This window comes from Oryzias latipes, chromosome 4, assembly GCF_002234675.1.
Source record: "Oryzias latipes chromosome 4, ASM223467v1".
Classification (NCBI taxonomy): Eukaryota; Metazoa; Chordata; class Actinopteri; order Beloniformes; family Adrianichthyidae; genus Oryzias; species Oryzias latipes.
The window spans coordinates 10109254-10125586 of record NC_019862.2 but is presented as its reverse complement, the minus strand read 5'-3'; the positions used below and the strand labels follow the sequence as shown (position 1 = coordinate 10125586).

Genomic DNA, 16333 nt, shown 5'->3' with positions numbered 1-16333 from the left:
AAGCCAAATGGTTTTGTTTGTGTTCCAGAAATTATGCTTACAACTTAGTAAACTGCTGTGCAGCATAGATTATTCTGCCTTTGGCTGCCTTTTTGTCCTCTGGACACCGGAAACATACCTTATATGACTATAGAAGCGTGACCACAGTAGTACAAAAAAAACAGACGAGATTGGAACAAATATCTCAATGAGTTGTAGCAATTTGCTTTAGAATACAAAAAATTATTAATTAATAAAAAAAACAACGACAATTTTGACTAGAGTTATCACTAAATTCTAGGAAACTTTCGTTTCATTTTTTTGTACCCAAGTACTAATGTAACCCAAAGGAAGTAGAATAGTTTAAGTCACATTTTAGCTGCTTATTTCCATTTCTTTTACATTAAGTTATTCCTATTGACCTGGTTCAACTAAGTGAAGAATGGTAAAAAGTTCTACCTTAACTTGGTTTTCTTTGCATTTTCACATAACCAAACTAAATTCCCTGAAAAAGTCTCTTAGGTCTAACAATTGCCTAGCGAGAAAAGTAATCGTATCAAGAAAGAAATAATCTCAGTGTCTTAGTGACAGAATTTATTTCTTAAAAAATTCTCGGTAAGAGCATTTTTCTCACCTCATTTACTGTTCTTTTTATTTACTTTTAACCAAATGCACATTTTTCCCCTTCTTTTTGTTCCTTTTGCTCTCTTGTGCTCTCGACAGTTTGTTAGCATTACCACTGTCTGTAAACCACACCAGAGTTCCTTTGCCAAGTCAAACCAAGGCTGACGTGTTTGCATGGGTGAGTTCAAATCAAAGCACACTAACAGAGGGAATTCATCAGTGTCATAACACCCTCTGGACCAAATCTGGGATATTTTGGACTATGTTAGCCTTGATATAAAAGTAGGTTTAAACCCTTTGGTAGTCTATGTTATTGAAGCTTAAACACCTTAGGTGGTGTCCAAAACACACGATGATTTGAAGAAAAGCTTCTTTACAATTAATTAAGACATAACAAAGCTGTTTTTTTAATTTGTCAAGGACGATGGCAACACATGTAATCCGCTCGCCCTATGACTGATAATATTCTTATTTAACTTCTCAGTGGACTGTTCCTAACAGAGATAAGAACCAGAGAAGAACCAAAAGCACAGGGTGAACCCACTGCAAGGCAGAATCTGGCCCAAAAGCCATCTTTTTTGGTATACTGTAGCCTCTACTGTTTACTTTGTTCAATCACCCTCCCATTACTGCTAATCCAGTAACCATTACCCACTGTCCAAAAAGAAGAATATACCTACATGTCGCAATTCTATACCAAAAATGACTTTTTATGGCAGCCCATATAGAAGTGAAGGAGTATCCATTTTCTGCTCCAGCTCTCACACAGCCACCACACAGGCCTGGTTGTTTTTTGGGGAACTAAAACCCATCTTTCCAGCTGAATTGTCTTATTATTCACCCTGACTGCTGTGGTGAGGTGCTAATTAAAGCTGGGAAAAGATTAGCATTTTCTTTTTCTCTGCCCCGTTACTTTAGCTTCTCCTATGTGGCCATTATTTCTCATTTGCAAAACCGTAGAAAAGCGGGCTCAGTTAATCTTTTTTTTTTGTAGCTGTGAAAACAACATCATAACTCACAAAGAACTAACCTAAAAAAATACAAAAAAAAACGTGCTTTATTTTTTATTTACACAGCTCACAATATGTTGGATCTGTCGTTTAGCAAACCCAGAAGAGATATAACTTAAGACGGAAATAATGACAATTTTAGGCTGAAATAAACTCATAATAACTTACAAATAAAAAAGGCAAAGTCTTGAAAAAAATGTTTTTGTTCCTTTGAGGACATTTTTGGTTCTAATATTCACATGCAAGTCTCATCTCTCAGAGAAAGGAGCTGACAGCAAGACCACGTATAGATTTATTACTCCTGGAGAAATACGATGGAGGAGATAATCAGAGGTAGAGGGGCAAGAAGGGAGCAACAGAACAACAGGGCTGGAAAAAGACAGGCAGAGACAGAGAAACTGACACAGATGTGAGGTAAATACAATAATCTGCTGACAGACTGGGGGCTAAGCATTTATAATAAAGACTGACAAACAGGTGAAAGGCAGCGGTGAATGTGAGCCTTTTCAGGGAGCAGAGAGGAACAGTGAAGGTTAAGTCCAATGAAATACGGATAATAATCTATTTATGTAGTTAACACTGGAGGGATGAGAGGTAGGTAAGTGGGCCTTTGAGAGAGGGTTAAATGTGTCTTGAATACTTTATGAGTCTGGAAAATGTCAGACTATAGAGTTTTAATGCTAACACGCACTTGCTTTTCGCAGATTTTTCCGATATCCTAATTAAATGTGCAGCTCATCAATCTGCTTTAGGCTCTCAAATGGACCTGGGAAGCCACAAACCCCCTTTGCGGGGTAAGACATATCAGGTTTAATGGGCTGGTAACTACTTTGCTTCTTTTTTTAACTTGTAGTCGAATAATCAGTTTCCCTTTAAAATGATTTTTTTAAATGTCCAGTCAAGAGTCCATTTCTAGCAAGATTTCTTTGCAGCTAAAATTTGGAACTTATTTTTGACTCCCTCACATTGCAAAATGGGATTGTTGTTTTTTTTCTTTTTGAGGTCATCTATTATCTACAGTGTGCTCAGCAAGCTCAACGTACTAAATACCAATTTAGTTTCTACATTCTGTTTCTTTTTTTCACTAAATGAATAATTATTATACTTGGTTAGAGAAGCTAAAGTAATAACAATTTTTAGAGATACTTTGTTAAAAAATGAGCAAAAAACCTGTAACTTTTTTTCTTTTTAATAAAGTAACTACGCCTGTATAAAGCCTGGGCTGATCCCTGGACTTCATCCACTTAGCACAACTCAGTGGTCTAGTGGAAGAGTGTCCAGCCTAAAGCTATGTCACTGCGTTCTTGGCAACACCCTTTAAGCCAAATTTTCCAATGAAAAGTCTGTGTAAATGCACCTTTCTGGCTTTTGCGTTAAAGAAACTCTAATGCGTAGCTACGCATGTTAAAACCGTTTTTGAGCTTCATGTAAGAAACACGTGGTAATTGAAAGTTTGACCAATCAGGGACTTGGATTTGGTAGTCATGTATGGATGGCGTCGCTTTTATTTCCTGGAAGTTCCAACTGTTTGAAAAGTGATCATGGAGGACAAATGAAAAATTGCACTTTGTGCCTGGCGGGAATTCTAATCAGAATCAGCTGAGAATGAGCTGTGAAAGAAAACGCCTGGAGCAAGATTTCCAGAATTGCACCACTTTGACATTTTGCATCAAGTCCATTTTAACTGTAGGCGGTGGATATGCGCTTGCAAACAGTAGAAAAAGAAAAATAAGCAGAAAAAACCCCTTGTTCAGTGTGAACACCATGGGTTAAATGCACATTCAAGAACACTGTTTAGCACTTTCTTAACATGGGTCACTTGCCTTGTGTGTCCATAACTTAAGACTGGAAGTTGGTGACTTCAATCCACAGTCGAGTCACACCAAAGGCTCTAAAAATGGAACCAAATGTCTCCCTTAGTCAGCATGAAGGGGTTGGATTGGTTTGAGTGGGGGGGATTTGGGTTAAACCACCAAATGGTTCCCGTGGTGTGACTGCAGCTCACCGCTCCCCCAATGGGATGGGTCAAATGCAGAGGACACATTTGCATATCTGACAACTAATAGGACTTTAACTTCATTGAGACGTCTGAAAAATCCCTTAAAATGGTACAACAATGGTACCATTTTTTTGTTTTTATTTAACTTAACCTTGGCATTCGGAGCAGACAGCAAAGTAAGAATTTCATTGTGCAGGGAAACCCGTTTCCTACTGTGCCTATGACAACAAACCCTTTGAATCCTGAAACGGTATAATTGAAAAAAACAAACAAACTGCGATGCTACTGCACAAAACTGATGAGTAAATTAAAATCAAGCCACTCAAATGAAAAAAACTAGCTGGAATAAGTTTCTACTTCACAAAAAGTCTTTTTACAAGTCATCAGCTGAGATTGATAGAATAACAGAGTTGGCAGGACTGATAGAATAGCAATTGATGGACTTTAACAAACAAGCTTTTTTCTGTGGCAAATGAGGCTAAAACTGCTTTTCTACTGTTGAATACCAACATGTTTTACTTTGAGAGGCTGATGTTAATACTAATAGGAGGCGTGTTTTTATGTGTTCTGGCAGCCAAAGAGTGGGAAGTTTCACTCAGAGTACATAAAAGTAGGAACTGGAAACTTCCATTACTGGAGAAAAAAAGAAAAAGACGTGTAATTTAAAATTAGATTTGATTTAGTCACAGTGATATAAAATATTGGAGCAAGCACAAGCAGTGTGTTAGTAAATCTCTTCTTTATTACGTTCAAGTGAACTTTCAAACTGCAGGTGCGTAACACAGAGGTCATAGAAGGCGATAAAGATAGAATGGCTGGAAAATTCTGCTCTGCTCGGGTTTGTCATTAAAAAACTGAATTAATTTGTTACTAAATTATGTAATTCTAATATACTAATATTGTAAACATAAGAATTATTGTTCATATTACAATTGCTAATGAAGTAATTTCTCCTATTTAAGCCTTTTTGGAGTATTTGCTGTGCTGCATAATTATAACAAACGTATTTCTTAAATTTGCTAACATTTGTCTGATCCAAACTAATTATACATTGTTTAAACATGAATTAGAAAAAATAATAAATAAACCATTAAAGTGCTTAAATAATACATTGGCACAGTAAGTACACTTAAGGAACTAAAATGCATTTAATTGCAACTCAACCAACCTCAATGAAAGGGAATTTGAAGGAATGTCTTACATGACATGAATAAAAGAACAATAATTTGATCAAATTATCCTTTATCAAGGATTTAAAAGATACAAAAGGAGATCATATGTGGCTTAACGCGGGTTTCTTTGATGAAAGCACCGACTTTCAACATGGCATGACAAAACAAGTGTTTGAGTGGGAATGGGAGCTGTTGATCAGTCAAATTAGCTCTGGCAAGCTTTGATAATTCACAGTGTTGAGCTACAAAGCCGTGGAGCAACACCTTTAGTCTTACCATGTCTGCAGTAATGTAGGGAACAATACTTTTTAATATGCAGTTAGTGGAGACTTTTACCCTCCTGCCTGCTTTTCAACAGTACAATGTTTTTATGAATGAAGGTTTTTCTTCATCAGCATGTGCATTTTCTCATGAAGCCATTGTATCAGGCTTTTGTTTGTAGGGGGGGGGGGGGGGGGTCGCATGTTTCCAGGTAAAGGACAAAATCCATCATCTATTTACACTGTCCAAGGATCAATAGGTCAAGTTTGATGGACGACAAGCCATCTGCTTATCAGGCCCTTCCAGAGGTGATTGCAGAGTTAGCACCCGGTAAAAATGAAGGTCAGCATATCACCTTAAAAAAAATGAAATGCATGAGGGGCAAGAGCTGTGGCAGCCATGCAGCAGAATGCCGAGGGGGGGGGGGGGGGGGGGGACGCGCTATGGTTCGTGATCTTATAACCATGAAACTGATAAGCTGGTAAAAAATGCACAGCCAAAAAGGATTATCTGTGGGCAGCTCAGTGTATCTGACACCAGGCATGCTGGGTAAAGTGGAGGCTGTTTACTGTAGAGGCTCCACAAGCGATTTAACACACTAGTGTCAACAAGTTCAGTGCTCGAGGACTGAAACTGTTCGAGTCTGTCCACTCATGCAAGACCCCCCCAAAGGTTTGTGAGTTTGAGATACTCTGCTGAATATTTAGTAAAATACATTAAAAATGTCTCAAAAGAGACTGAGAAATGCTGCTTGACAAAACTCCCCTTCAGCATTTTTGGCTATCTGCAATGGACAGAAAGGTAAAAATCTGAACATCTGTTGAATGAACTAATATTTCCCACTTGGAAAATTACTGTTTAAAACAAAGAAAATCTTGAATATTTTTTAACTTTTAACACTGCGCCCCCTGCTGGTTCATCACCGTGGTGATCAAAAATCCTACACCGTCACAGCTCTAACGCCAACTATTTGCTGCCATTTAACTTTCTGTCATCACAAGTGTAACACTATGGTATTAGAACAAGAATTCTGTAATCGACTTTGATGCTGTATTATTACGTTATATGGAGCTCATTCATTAAAAAAACAAACAAAAAAAAACATTATCATCTATAAGAATTATACTGGAATTTATGGGACAATAACATTAAAATATTGTTGTTCTAATGTAAATTGTGTCTTAAATCCAAAAACATTGTAACCTGTGAGGGCCTAGTGAAGTTTATTTTCATCAGGAGGAGACTAGATGTTCTGGATTTATTTTAAAGTTACAAACAAAACCACGAATTCAGAACGGCAGCGTAATAAGAAGTGAAGTGCTTTTTGGGGGATTTTTTTCGCAATACTGAGTAGTGTATGTAAATATTTACACAAGTTATGTGTAGAAGAAGTGCACTGTTAATGTTTTATTAAATTATTTTCCATATATACTCAACATGGTTTTTTAAGGTTTAGTTAATTATGTCATATTAGTAAATCCTCACAAACATTTGATAGTTTAGTTCATTAGTAGTTGGCTAAAATTTATATTCTGATTAATTGTGTTATAAAAGAGCAAAAAAAAAAAGAAAACATCAAGGCAAAAACTGAAATATTCATAGATCTTAAACTTATTTTTAGGAAAAAATATTGGATTTCGAATGAAATGTGTTCCAAACAGCTAGCTGGCCGTGCCTGTTTTAGTTAAAACTGTCAATTAGAAGAGTCCATGTTCTGCAGGTCAAACACATTCAGAAAATGAATGAGCCTCATTAAGAGCGTGTGCAGCTGCAGAGACGGTGAGGACAGTGTTCACTCATTATACATGCACAATATGACTTGGAGAGACATGCTCACATGCAGCGGCGTTCGCGTCTGTTCCCACTGTAAATGGAAGATGCAAAATAATGATGGAATAAGAATTACATGAAGGCCACTAAGTGTTAATTGCTAATCTGCACGTCCTTGGTTTGTCTGTGATTTGCAGCCAATTGTTTGTCTGTTTTTGCTTGATACTTTATCATTTCAAACACAAATAACTTAAACATCCAAAACAACAAACAGAATTTATGAATGAACCAAATTTGGGGATGCAGAGTAGATTTTGTGAAGATCTAAAATGTGCACAGAAAAGGAAAACAAATGCAAGTCCCAAACTTTTAATGTAAATCTTGCTTTAAATAGTTACTGCTTTGGGTTGTGCCACATCACCATACTATTTAAATGATTCATTTTTGCTTTTAAGTTTGGCTCTTTTGGGCAGGAAGAGCCTCAAGTAAATAGTGGAAGTGAAAACTTGTATACCGTTCTTCTTTTCTATAATACCAAAGACAAAAAAACTAAAGACCCACAGTCAAGCCTGACATTATTTATTATATATATTCCTTTTGGTTAAAATGTAAAACGTTTTTGGGAGATGTCTGTGTCAAGAAGAAACTTGCTGGTTGAACAAAAGCAATTTGAAGTTAGAATTTGCTGGGCGTATGAATAACTGCAGGTTTGACTGTGCAACAGTTTCCTGGAGCTTTATTGAGGTCTCTTTAAAGGAAACTGACCAAGGAGCAGCATGATAGTTTTGAATCACAGTATTTCTTATTTCTGTTTCTCCGATTCATATGATTATAGGACATATAAATAAATACACAGTGGAAAATAAGTAAAAAGTTTTATGCAAATGTAGTCAGAAGTCTTTAGTCTAAGAAATTTCTGAAAGAAAAAAGCTAAAAGTGGTAAATGCACTTAAAGTGACTTTAAATCTACCCTGTGGTAACATCAAAACCTTCTTCTTTAATGCCATTCTCTAAAAACAACATTACCTCAGAGTTAAAATTATATATTTTTTGATTAAAGGAGCTTCAAATGTTGAAAAAATGTTGCAGTGATCTGATTAGCAAAGCCTTTTTTGCCTTGGGGAGTTGGTGACTGACTTTCATTTGGGAAGATCTCAGCAAAATACTTCAATAGGTAGATCATGTCTTTGATGTTTTGCTCTGGACCTTGAAAAAAGAAAGATGTAAAATCCACTTTCAGTCTCAATCATTTAGAGCATGAGCTTGATGAAGCAGCAACTATAAAAAGAGAGCAGGCCTCCAAAATGTAGCTTTACTTTCTCCACAATTTATCCTGGTATACTTTATTCCGTATGTTTGTATTAGAAGCAGAAAAATGTTCATTTTATCCATTTTCAAATCACGACTCAAAATCATCATATAATACTCATCTTTGTCTCCATTATATCTGATTAATTTTATTTTGTTGTTACTACTGTGTTTTATTTATACAAATTCACTTTTTTTAACAAAATCTATTATTATTATTAATAATAATCCTTTGTGTTTTTATTTTGATACTTTCAACCTTTAGGTTGCTGGTTTTTGCTTTAGGTACATAATATATTTTGTTCCCTCGGTGGTGCTGAAGGATGAACCACACAAAGAGTTTTGTGGCTAAGCACAGTGATAAATTTACTGCTTTTCTACTGTCAAGAGATTTGAAAAAAATAAACAGACCTGGCAGCCTGTGGGAGCATATGCTATTATCGCAGATCTACATTTCATTAGGATGACAGGATGGCACAGAGCCAGATGCTTTAGAGTATTGGATCTGTGGTTTATGTTTTGGTAAAAGCACACAAATCCATATGCTTAAGATGAAACGAGCTTAACACCTTCAGAGTGAATAAAAATACAACATAATGAAACCACAGTTTGCAACAATGTAAAAGACACGTGACCTTTTCTTTTTTGGTCTATTTCCGTGAAAGCTTTTAACCTTTGAGTGATCTTAAAAAACCACAAATATTTATTATTTTTATAAAACATATGTTGTTAATGAATGATCCATTGCTAGAATCGCCCCTGTGTAGTATAACTTTCTGACACAGTCACAGCACAGTTCATGCTTTGTAATTGCTTGACATTTAACTATGTGTGGTCCTTTTGATTGGTTTCTATAGCAACCCTTACCAATTTCCAAACTAATTGACACCTCATGGAGGTAGAAGGGATTGAATGTCCCATTGGTCCTGAAAGCTGTTGACCAGGCCAGTTAACCCTTGGGCGGGGTCTTCAATAGCAAATTGGTCCTGGTTAAGAGACCAGGGAGGGGGCAAGTTAAATAAAAACACGCATAAAATACGGATGCCCTTGGGTCAGGCTAGGAGGCAGGACTTTACTGTGAGCAGTATTGCTCAGATGGTTGTTAACCTGCTCCAGTCTAGACCAGATAAGGTACATGTGGCCACTCCCACCCCAGTAGATTTGGCTCTTAAAAGATCATATATACCCCCATTACACCGTAGAAGCACTACAAACCACTGACGTGAGACTCGCAGTCGTTAAAATAAAACACTTTTATAAGTAAAAATCAATATAAAACGCACAATAATCATACTGAACACACAATGGGGCAGCAAATATAATCATATCAGCAGAGCATATTCACTTAAGACTACAGACAAAAAACAAATTGTTAGGTGTTTCAAATATTTTAATTGTTTATGAGCTGTGTGTGAAATTAATACACAAAATACTCATTAGATCTTTTTTGTAAAATCTGGTTTCCTGTAGATCTATACACAGTAATAAAGTAATTAAGTAGGAAATTGCAAGAGGACCTGGTTGCAGACAACAACGTGGCGCTCCGACATCATTAGTCCAGTCCATCATTAGTAACTGGAAATTTACATTTTCCCGCCTCGCCATTTTGGTCGGAAAATACTCTTTTTTTTGGGTCCAAACCCCTAATTTAACTGGCGACCCTAATAGCTATGTGTTTTTCCGTTTTAGGCGTCAAAACTGTTACTCCAAACTCTGTCAAAGCCTGCATTGCCCTGACCGAAACACCTTACCTTACCGGCGCAAAGCCGGTAAGCAATACTTCAGAGCCTTTTGTTTATATCCTTTTTAAAAAGGAATAAAACAATTACCGCTTTTGCCCCGTTTTAAGCTCATGTTGGACACTGAACCGTTTATGCAGATGAAAAAGCTTTGCTAAAAGGTGCTAGAATTCTGCAAGCTTGTAGAATTTCTTTTACGGCTATTGATGCCTGGGTGCCATCTCGTCTCCAACCAGGTCCCCCTCGAAAATTGGGCCAACAACTGTCTGTGATGATTGCACTAATGCCTTTTGTAACAGATTATTTGTGCAGCATCATCTGTCACTGCACAGCTTGTTTTAGGTAGAAATGCAGCAACAGCGAAGGCCGACTGTCTGAAAGCGGTTTGAGACAGTCAGATAAAGGCGAGGGGATGCAGCTGGCTCTCTGAATACTCACAGCTTCTGCAAATGAACAGCTCTATGGATCTACCTTTGTCTTTCAGAGCAAAAGCCAGTAGCTGATAGTGTTGCTGAGGTTTAGTACGATAAAAGCAATTAGGAACTACATTTTTCTTTGTATGTCCTGGTTTAATAGATACCGCTCTGCTTTAACAGTGTTGCATCTTCGCTACGTACACACTGAGCATGTGATATGAGTTCAGATTATGCTAAACAGGCATTCTTCAAGGTGCTTTTAGCATATGGTGTTCACAGTAGACTGGCGCAACATTCTAGCACATATCCGTCACCGACAGTTAAAAGAGGCTTGGTGTCAAATGTCAAAGCGGTGCTAATCTTTTAAATCTTGGTCCAGGCTTTTTCTTTCACAGCTCTATTCCGATATATGAAAGACTTGGTGTGATGCAATTTCAGTTGCGCACAAACCACAATTATTATTTTCCCCCTGATCACTTTTCAAACGGTTGGCTATTCCGTGTTTTTAAAAAAAGGACACTGCCCATGCGTCACTACCAGATCGGAGTCTCTGATTGGTCAAAGTCCAACTTAACTTTCAACACGTTCAATGCCCTTGCATTTTCTACACAGAGCCCAAAAACTGACACTTAAAAACGTGTGTAGCGATGCGTAAATGCAAGAGTTTTGAACACACAAGCTCAAAATGCGAATGCGTGTACAAAGACTTCATTGGAATAGGCTGCTTGAAACTGCAATTCCGAGCCTGGTGGGAACGTAGCATTACACAAATGGCCTCTACAGAAAAAATTACAGTTTGCAAAACAGTTTGTTGTGCAGCATCTTTAAATCCCTAAAGCATTGGGCAATGCCTCCTTCCTGATGGGACTAATGTTGCCAGACCTGCCCAGATAATTTTATGTCCATCTGTAAATGGAGAATGAGAGAGAACAACTGAGGTTCTGAGGGTGAAAGTATGTTTCTAAATTTGTTAATGTGAGTCTACCCTGACTTGTAGCTTCAGCTGTTAAATGCTGTTTGTAAAACCTGCAGTTTTATGGAAAATATAAGACTTTTTTCTGTCATAGGATGGGATTTCTTTAGACTTCGCTCCACGGACATCTGTGTTTCAAATATAAAGGTCAAGTTTTAAACTGAATACCACATTTTTTCTGAAACCTTTCACAGGGGAAATACAAGCAGATAATAAACTGCTCGAGTTAATTATCAAAATTAATTACAAACTTTTTGGGACAAGAAGGCATTTACTGGTATCTGGGCAAAAAAAATCCCCTTAGGAAGCCACTTACAGAAAGTTCCATCAAAAAAAAAAAAACTTCTAACACAACTTGGAACAAAACAAGAACGGTGGCTCGCTCAGAGACTTTATCTGGGTCTGAAACCAGTGGTGTTCCTGTGAACCATGAAATTGTCATTTGTTCTGCAAGCATTCAATCAAATGAGAGTTCAAGGCCATGCCCCGATTGTTTGTTGTTACTGATTTTTTTCCACCTACTATTTGACTTAATCTCCAAGGATGAAAATGTTCAGTACAGACAGACAGACAGACAGACAGACAGACAGGCAGGCAGGCAGGCAGGCAGGCAGACAGACAGACAGACAGACAGGCAGGCAGGCAGACAGGCAGGCAGGCAGGCAGGCAGACAGACAGACAGACAGACAGTCAGAAGACACACAGACAGACAGACAGGCAGGCAGGCAGGCAGGCAGGCAGGCAGACAGACAGACAGACAGACAGTCAGAAGACACACAGACAGACAGGCAGGCAGGCAGACAGACAGACAGACAGTCAGGCAGGCACGCAGGCAGGCAGGCAGACAGACAGACAGACAGACAGACAGGCAGGCAGGCAGGCAGGCAGGCAGGCAGGCAGGCAGGCAGGCAGGCAGGCAGGCAGACAGACAGACAGACAGACAGACAGACAGACACACAGACAGACAGACAGACAGACAGAAAGTCAGAAGACACACAGACAGACAGACAGACAGGCAGGCAGGCAGGCAGGCAGGCAGGCAGGCAGGCAGACAGACAGACAGACAGACAGACAGACAGACAGACAGTCAGAAGACACACAGACAGACAGGCAGGCAGACAAACAGACAGACAGACAGTCAGAAGACACACAGACAGACAGACAGGCAGGCAGCCAGCCAGGCAGGCAGGCAGGCAGGCAGACAGACAGACAGACAGTCAGAAGACACACAGACAGGCAGGCAGACAGACAGTCAGACAGGCTAGGAAAAGGCTTCTATCCACAGATCAGGATGCAAAGCTCCTAAAAACACTCTACAAACGAATCATGCAGTATGAATTGCACACATGAGGTGATGGAGGAATAGATGAGTGGAACTTCAGTTGCTGAGTCTATAAATTATTTGTGGAAAATAATGTAACTAGCAGGGGAGATTAAATTATGAGACTTGCTTAAAACCATTAGAAAGAGAGGGAGGGGTTTAGCCAGAGAGGATTACTCTGTGCTGGAACGTGGAAGCAGGAGGACGCAGAGACGAGGGGAAACAAGGGTGACATTGACTGTGCAGCACCAACAACAGCAGCACTGGGAGGTTGCACAGATTTGCAGAGAAGCAACTCAGAGGAAAGTCAGAGAAAGTAACAAGAGGAAAAAAAAAGAAGAAGATACGTGAAGTCTCAGAGAAGAGTAGACAAAAAGCAGATAAAGCACAAGGACAGCAGCGATTTCATCTGACAAAACAGCAAACCAAAGCCCTTTGCCACCAATAATGTCCTTTCTTTCATCTACACTAGTAGAGAAGGGTCTTTTAATACAAAGCCAAAAAGGGATTAAGCAACATGAAAAGCACCAAACCCAAAAAGTATATGGAACAGCCACTTGATGATGCCACTGTTTGCTTTAATCGCGCATGGTGGTAAGGGTTGTGATAAAAGAAACAAGGGGGAGGGCGCTGCAATGTAGAAGCCAGCTCAAGGTTACACGTAAGATATTGAATTGATACAAAAAGACAAAAAATAGGCAATGCAAAAAGGACATATAATGAAGCTATACACCCAGCAGGCATTCCAGCCAAGGAATCAAAAAAATCAAGATGGTAGGGAGGGGACTCCAGCTCAGGTTAGTATGAGGCAGTGGACCTCTTTACTGACTTGGTGTACAGCATAGTAACATATACTGACCTGGGCTTGGGACAGCACTAGTTGAGGTGGGTTCAATAATTGCTACAGGGGAGGAAAGGGGGGGGGGATAAGGGAAGGGGGAGGGAAAGAGGACATTCATGTATTATTAACAGAATGGAGACGTAAAACAAAAGGAAAAAAGAAATGCATGCAAGGACAAAAAGGACAGGGAAGGGAGGCAAATCCTTTTCATGCATTAAGGACTGATGTCTCTGTGCGAGGATGCAGCTGTCACATGCTCACAAACATGTTTTATTCCCCCAGCTGTCTCAGATTTGCATGAGTTACAACTAAGACAAAAAAAAAAAAAAAAAGTGAGATGAGACCAGGAGCTGTTGCTGCTTAAACATCCGAGGGGGATTTGTGGCCGGGTGAAATCTCTATTCTGGCATGTGGTACAACTCGCCTTTTCTTGCTTTGATGCCGTATCACATCATGCTCTGTTCTACCAACAGTTTCAACAGCACCTTCTGGAAATGTACTAAGTTGTACAACTTTAATCTGTCCTTTGTCTCTGATGGTTGAAGCTCTGTCTTCTCTGTTTTTTTTTTTTTTGTCATGCATAAACTGATTTAAATGGCAGGGGGGCGAGGGAAACTCTGAAAGTCGCTGTTTGATCCCTCAGAATAGGAAACTAAGCTCATTCCGATTATCTTATGAACTCATTTCAGTCTGATCCCTCGGTATCCTGTAGATAAAACAGTGTGACACTGACATAGTTTTATTTTCACTTTGTAACAACTCAGGCTGTAAGACTGTTTTTCTTTTTAAAAATGCATGTTCCCTTGAGGATAGTACGGCCACTTTAAGGGACATCATGAAAATGGAACATCCTATCGTTGTGCGTGTGGTTTGTGTATCATAAGGCAAATGTAAGTTGGTCGCCCTTATGACATACGATTGATCCTCTTGTACGGTGCCCTTATGCCACAATCTAGTCGTTTGTATGATGGGTATACTGACCCCTTGGGATGTGCAGGTTATACATGAGTGCCCATAAGACGTCCTAAGAAAGCACACAAAAATTGGGCTCTGATTGCACAAGGAGCATGCAAGAGGTACGCAAGGGGTGCACATCATCACCCCTTGCGTACCCATAAATAAATATGTGCATTATGTTCCCTCTACAGGCTCAGCAAGTGGTCTACGGCCTTGATATGTTGTGCCCCTTACAGGTTTGCCTATTTTTTGTGCAAGGATGGCCTATAAGGGCAGTTGTGACTAAGATATTAGGACTGAACACTAATAGTAAACAAATGAAAGGTTTTTATTTAAGTTTTTATGCCAAGAACTGCGCAGCAAGATGCTAAATCTGAGATAAAGTTATCAAAAATCATTTAGTCTTTGTTTTTCTGCATAATTTCATTGTGACATTCCTGGTATAGCTATTTATACTTTTAATAAAGTTATTACGTAAGCTCAACTCTTCATAGATACTTCATAGTGAAGCTTATATATCACAAGTCATGATTACACTTCACATATTTCCATTTCAAAATAAGAGTTGCACGCTGAAGCTGCTGTATGTAGGCCAGGCCATAATGCAAATGCATGCCCAGACTTTTCATTATAATCCATTTACTTTGGAACTCAATGTGGCTGCTTTTGATTGCAGGGCAAATAAGGTACAGTGTGATCCACGCAGCACTCACTCTGTCTACTGCCTGGCTGTGATCTTCTAACAAATGTGCAATTATGATGTTGCTTTTTAACAGAGTGCCATCATCCCCACAACAGTAAAACATTTGCTTTCATCCCACTATATGACAGGGGAAATATTACTGGAATCAATATTCACACTTGGAATTATACGACTGCCCTTTTTGGTAAACTAGTGAGGGGACGGCAAAATTTATCTTTTCTTCCACAAATCTAGCTCCTTTGAGCATTTCAGGGGGAGCGAACATATAAAGAGCGTGTCTTTTCAGTTCTTTCTTAAAAAGGCAGCCGGGTGAAATCTGATTAATTCTTGAGCATGAATTCACCAGTGAATCACTTCATGAGCTCCCGACACTCCTCCATTACTGTGGAACATATCTTTTGACATGCAATCCCTCCTCCGTAGCTCCACACTGACTTCTATTCTCTTCCATTCAGCCGGGCTACACATCATTTCACGTAGTGTATATGCCATCCATTCTCATATACACAGCCAGCCCGCTTGCAAGATAAAATACATTAGTCTTCACAGCTATTTCATTGCCTGGATTGCTTTTCTTTTTGTTCTTTGTCAATGGGACAATTCAGGAGATTTATCTGACATGATTTGAGGAGACCAAAGTTCATGTGTGGCTCTGCTCAGGATGTACAGTCGGTCATTTCATGCATATAAGTGAGTTTCCTTTTGAAATGGATCAAAATACTATTAAATCTTCAGCCCAGGCTAGCTCTATTGGCTAAAACTTGCAAAAGCTACTCAGATCAGGAGTTGTGCCAAAATCGATCAATTACGATCTTTAAACACGCAAACAAAGCAGCCAAATGTGTTCGCATACGGCAAAGACCATTGCTTTTTTGAAAAAAATCAAAAAAGTTTCAGGGAATCCAGGACTAATGCCTTCATTCAAGGGTTTAAGCTGCTTTCTTTAGGAGGAAACGATTAAAATAAAACAGGGGGGCGAGGAGATGAACTAATGGCAAGATTGAGGAGCATTTTGGAAGCTCTAGCTTTAGGTTCCACCCAAGAGGTTTGACAAAGAACTCAACTTACGGACAGCTCATATATATCTGGATATCTAGATAAATATAGCTGAATGCAGGAGGGAGTCAGTGTTTAGGATTGACATCCACAGACCTTCTTGAAGGTTTATTTCTAAACTTCACAAATTCCACCTGTTGGGAATCTTCTCAAAACAGAATCTATAATTGAACTGAAAGACATGTAAGCCATGGAAAGAAATAA

The 16333-nt window shown here is 38.9% G+C and overlaps 1 protein-coding gene across 3 annotated transcripts in view; it reads right to left on the bottom strand.

Annotated features, from left to right (window-relative positions):
• The window catches only part of negr1 (neuronal growth regulator 1), a 165088-nt gene that overhangs the window by 17821 nt on the left and 130934 nt on the right, over positions 1-16333 (bottom strand). For 2 of the 3 annotated variants that reach the window (XM_023954180.1, XM_023954181.1), the window contains one exon: positions 13432-13473. The exons of the other annotated variant lie outside the window; for it this stretch is intronic. In XM_023954180.1, the coding sequence (XP_023809948.1) occupies positions 13432-13473 (42 nt within the window). The remainder of the gene's footprint in view (positions 1-13431; positions 13474-16333) is intronic. 3 annotated transcript variants of the gene reach the window in all.